We start from the raw sequence: 5,558 nt of genomic DNA, 5'->3' as shown, positions 1-5,558 counted from the left end.
ACTAATAGCTTGTTATTTAGCCAATTACCAGTATCTTCAACAATATACAAGCATTTTAGAATATAATAATATATATTATATATTTTTAACTTTTTTTTGTTTTTTAATAATTTTTTAGTTAATTTTTAAAAATTTATTTTAAATTTTAATTATATATACTAAGGTTTTTTAAATCAATTTCTTTTTCATTAAAATATTCTAACTAAATTGATTTTAAATAAATGCTTACAAGCCTTCTTACTGAAAAGAGCAATGTCTACAGCTTCGGGGTTGTGTTTATGGTGTTGTTAACAGGACAAAAAGTGGTCTGTTTCTAAAGATCGGGAGAAAATCGAGTTTTGGCAATGTACTTCGTTTCTTTGATGAAAGAAAACCGCCTGCTCGACATCCTCGATCCTCGAGTGCTTAACGATGAAAATGTTGAGCAGCTTAAGGAAGTAGCAGCTTTAGCTAGGAGATGTGTGAGAGTGAATGGAGAGGAAAGGCCAACAACGAAGGAAGTTGCCCATGAATTAGCAGGACTGCAAGCAATGCCTAAACATCCTTGGAGTCAAAGTAAGTTAGTAGGAGAAGAAGCTGAATACTTGCTTAGTGACCTGCCAAGCTCTTATGGCAAAGGTGCAACCAGCAGCTCGATGGGGTATGATAGCATTAATAACAAAATCATATTTGAACTTGAAGGTCCCTTCCCAACCTATATATAGAAGGATAATACGCTTCAACACACTCGAACCGACGTGCTTCTATGTTGATAACATTATTCATGCCAATCGAGCTAAGACTCAATTACTTGCTAATTATATTATTAAATTAAAATTAAAAATATTTGTAAATATATTACTAACTATTATATAATAATAACAAAATTAATATTAATTATCATATAAGTAATCTTAGAGTAAGAATAAAAAATAAAAATTGAGTAGTCAATTTTTGTAATCATGGCACATTTTCACATTTGCAACTGGAAAAGGCGGTTGTGCTCTTCTTATTTTTGCAGTTTGAAGTATTGAACATTGGAAGCTTTAACGTCTGCTTCAATTCATTGTCACGACACATGACCTCTATATTTTCCTAAGTTTAGGATGCCCATATACATTAAATTCGAAACATTATTTTAATAGATGATAAAGTAGTATTATTATATTTAATTTTTATTCAAATTATTTTTAATATTTTAATGTTTACTGTAATTTTATAATTTTTGAAAAATTGCAACTCTAAAATATTTTGACAACCACTATGAATTAATTTGAAAAGATTAGAAGTGGATGGATTGAATAGAAAATAAGTAAAAGAATTTTATATTTATTCTATTTTAATATAGGCCAAAAAATTAATTATGCATTTATCTATTTTATACTTCAGGTGAAGTTTATTAGTATTTATTTTAAATTATATTTTTTCATTTTAGAGATTTTTTTAATTTGTCAATCCTTTTAAATTTATAAATTATGCATCTCTTTAAACTATTTTATTATTGTTAAATATAGAACATTAAAAAATCTATTAAAGTATAGCTAATTAGATAAAATTATCATTAAATATATTCAATATTATTTAAAATTGATGAAAATGCCAAACATTTATATTTATTTTTCTTTATTTTCTTAATAATATTATTTTTAAAATTTTATAACATTTTTAAAAATTATAACGAATAAATTAATATATTTTAATCGATACTAATTGATACATACCATCAATCCGTGCATTGCACTGTATACAAATTAGTAGCATTATATGATATATAATAAGAGTGTTAATTTACTAAATCTATAGGGACTTAAAAGCATATTTCAAACAATAATATATGATACTAATAAATATATTATGAACTACTATTATAGTATGTGATATAGTATTACATAATGAAATAATATATTTTATAAGTATTAATATATATATAACTATTATTATATTATAGATTATAATAAAAGATATAATATTAATAGTTATGTGCAATTTAGTATATTAAAATACATGTTTATAACTATAACTAGTCATCGTAAAACATTATTAAAAATTCAATATGTTATTAAAATATTATTTTTATTAAGTTAGATTTTGAATTGGGCTTTTAACTTTTCAAGTTGTATTTGGGTATTGATTTTATTTTATTTTTATTTAGACCTGAGGTTTGGACTATAATGTTAATTAGTTTATTTTGAGTTTTGGAATAAATATTTTAGAATATGAGTATTAGATTTATAAATTTAATAAGAAAGATAAAAATTTATTTAATTGTCAATATAATATAATAATAAAATATTTACGTCAATTCATATAATATCATAGAATAATACATTTTACATACAATAATCACCTTAATTATTTTATATAAAAGAGCTCTGTTAAATATATACATATATAATTTATACTTTTTACAAACAAATTTGAATTGCATTGCTATTGTATAAAAATAAAATGAATTATTATATTTGAAATTAAAATATTTATAAATTAGAAATTTTAAAATTATCTGAATCCGTCAGAACCCGTCCAACTTTATTCGAGCTTGAATCTGAAAAAGATACAAACTTGAAAAAATTCGAACCCAAACTGATCAAAAGTCAAAAATATCTAAATCCGAAATAAACTCAATTCGAGAACCCATTTGCAACCTCTAAAAAGTACATAGATAAAAAATAAAAATGATATAATTATCTTTTTATTATAATTTACAATGTAAATATATCTCTGGAAAGTTTATAAGATGTTTTTAAACTTAGAAATTATAAGATGTTTTTAAACGTGTTTTACTTTAGAAGATTTGTAAAATGAAACTGAGAAGTCAAAAAACTCTCTAGCTTTTCTCCAACAGAATTAGATTTTGAGCTGCTGGGTAGGCTATGCAAAATTGAATCAATGAACTAAGGCCACGTCATTACATTATCCAAAAGTTATCAAAATTTCTAGAAATGTTGATGACATGGCGCAACGTTCCAACTCCAACAGCCAATCACAATTCCCAGTAGGCAATGTTTTTTTAAAAAGCAATAAAACATATGTGTGGATGAAAGATAGCCTTGACAGATTTTTGACTAGTGGGGTCTTATGAATCACAAATCCACATGAACCCAAAGAACCAATTTCTCTGAACATCAATTCTCCACATTACCCCATCAATCATACCATTCATTTTCATTCTTTCTCTAAGAAACAAGCTCTCAGAGAAGACAATGGTGGGTTTTGAACAATGAAGAAGAAGAGAAAGTGTGGGTTATGCTTGTTCCATGGCCTGCCATTATGCTTACTATGCTTCCTTTTCACCTTCAGTAACATTGAGAGGCTTTGGTGCCAAGAACAGAGAACCCAGGCCTTTTCAAGTACATCTTTCTTCCATTAGCAGTCCTGTTAGAGCCTCCTACAATACCCTTGTCTCTGAGGTGTTCTTCTTTCCTTTTTCATCTAGAAACCCTTGTTTTGTAATGGCATTGCTATATAAATGTTAGATGGAGTTGTATATTTGGAATTTTGATAGTTTAGTCTAGCAACATGAGAATTATTTGGATTATGACAATTAATTTGTTCTTGACCTGCAATTTGCTTATGAAAATGGCATTTTTGCTGTAGTTCTAAAATCTGCATAGAATTTGTTCATGAGCCTTTGGCTATCATTTGTTCTATCAATTTGGGTTGCTGCTACTTTGCTTAGACTGTTAGTGAACAATACCCTTTCATCTCTGCTGGTATAGACATCCTTGTGAACATATAGGTTCTGTCTACAATGAGAAAACCATATCATATATTAGGCTATTCAGTGATGGCAAATATAAAATATCTGATTCAGTTCTTATGTGATTGTTCAACTTCATTGAATGTCTTCAAGAAGATGTAAACCATTCATTATGCTTAGTCTGCTGCAATTATTAGTAAAGGTCCTTAATTTCCCAAATGACTAGCAATTTGACATCCTTAGTTTCCAGGCTGCAAGGCTTTTGGTTCCTACAGCAATTTTCGAAGCTTCAAAACTCAAAGTTGTCTTCATGGGAGAGGGGCTAAAAAGTTATTCTGCAATAATCCCAAGAACCTACATCCTCTCCCACTGTGACTTCACTGCTAACTTAACATTGACCATCTCAAATGTCATCAACCTTGATCAGGTTCGAATTCCATTTGTTTCTTAGTATGCAGTAACCTTTTTGTGAACATAAGAACTTTGATTTGGGACATCTAATCAGTGGTGCTTTTACAAATTGCATGCTTTCCATGGCAGTTGAAAGGGTGGTATAACAATGATGATGTGGTTGCTGAGTGGAAGAAAGTGAAAGAAACCATGTTTCTGAATGTGCATTGTTTTGTAAGCGGTCCAAATCTCTTGCTTGACGTTGCTGCTGAGTTTAGATACCACATTTTCTCCAAGGAATTACCTTTGGTAAGTTTTCCTCCCCCATATGATTCAGGTCTCCGAACTCGGCTTCTATATTGTCAACTTTGACATTGCCGTTTCCGTCATCTAGCCATTTTGATGGTGGTAAATGGTAATGCTTGCTGAACTCTTGCTGCAGGTACTTAAAGCTGTGCTTCATGGAGATTCAGTCCTTTTCGCAGAACACCCTGAGCTAATGGATGCTTTAGTATGTGTTTACTTTCATTCCAGTTTGCCCAAGTACAATCGCATGGAATGTTGGGGACCGCTTAAGGATGCTGCTGAGGTAAAATCATATCCTTATTTTAATGGCTTCATAACTTATCACATATCCAGAAGATGTTCATCTGGCTCTCTGATAATTACCAATATCAGTTTTCAAGCCTCATTAACTGAGCCAAGTTGTTTTCTTTTCTTTTTGACTAGAATAATTTATTTAAATCCACCATAGCAGCATTTTGTTCATGCAGCCACCCTAAAGAGGTGGTATTTAGTAGGTTTTAAGTTCGAGTACTAGCATTATTTGTTAGTTGTAACCTCTTCCCCTGTCCCGAGCTATATTTGGTAATTCAACCACTAGCATCATCTATATTACTACTAATATTCCTAGTTAAGTTGGTGTTACAAATTCATCCGATACTAATTAAATTGGCAAAAAAAAAAAAAACTAAAACCACTAGAATTCTTTTTCTTCACCTGCAATATGGGTGTTGCATGATCTAGTACTTTTTATGTTGATCAGGGGAAACCGGGAGATCAAGTTAAAGGTTTGTTGACTGCAGATAAAGAAAGTTCATCTTCACCGTCAAAATGGGGAAGAAGTCCAAAATCCATCTTTCAAGCTTTATTTACCTTCCTTCTTTGATTTGTTTGCTGGTCGACATGCTGGTTTCTTGGTCTCATATAACTGCAACACAAACCAGCCAAAGACAAGTAAAGTGGATAAACAATACAAAAAAAAGGTTCAATTTCGAGACTCAAAAAGCCAAGGAACCCATTTCATGAAAGAGGGGTTTTATTTTCTTCTGATTCTTTGCATGTGATTGAAGCATTTATTGAAAATCTAAAATGCACAATTCTTCTGCAACTGAGGCCATTTGTTCATTCATTAACTAATGGCTATTTTCTTTGTTGCTTTGTAAATCAACATTAATGCTGTTATTACACTTTTATTATAAGCTTTGCA

The 5,558-nt window shown here is 29.9% G+C and overlaps 1 protein-coding gene across 1 annotated transcript; it reads left to right on the top strand.

The window, feature by feature from the left end:
- The first annotated feature begins 3,051 nt into the window (after window positions 1-3,051).
- LOC105797117 (magnesium dechelatase SGRL, chloroplastic) lies at window positions 3,052-5,558 on the top strand. Its single transcript, XM_012627055.2, has 5 exons — window positions 3,052-3,389; window positions 3,930-4,106; window positions 4,220-4,378; window positions 4,512-4,658; window positions 5,115-5,558. Exons 1-5 carry the CDS (start codon window positions 3,237-3,239, stop codon window positions 5,235-5,237), a joined length of 759 nt encoding a protein of 252 aa, XP_012482509.1. The 5' UTR covers window positions 3,052-3,236; the 3' UTR covers window positions 5,238-5,558.

Source organism: Gossypium raimondii, chromosome 3, assembly GCF_025698545.1.
Source record: "Gossypium raimondii isolate GPD5lz chromosome 3, ASM2569854v1, whole genome shotgun sequence".
In the NCBI taxonomy this organism is placed as follows: Eukaryota; Viridiplantae; Streptophyta; class Magnoliopsida; order Malvales; family Malvaceae; genus Gossypium; species Gossypium raimondii.
The sequence above is the reverse complement of the archived record's forward strand: the minus strand, read 5'-3'. Positions and strand labels throughout refer to the sequence as shown.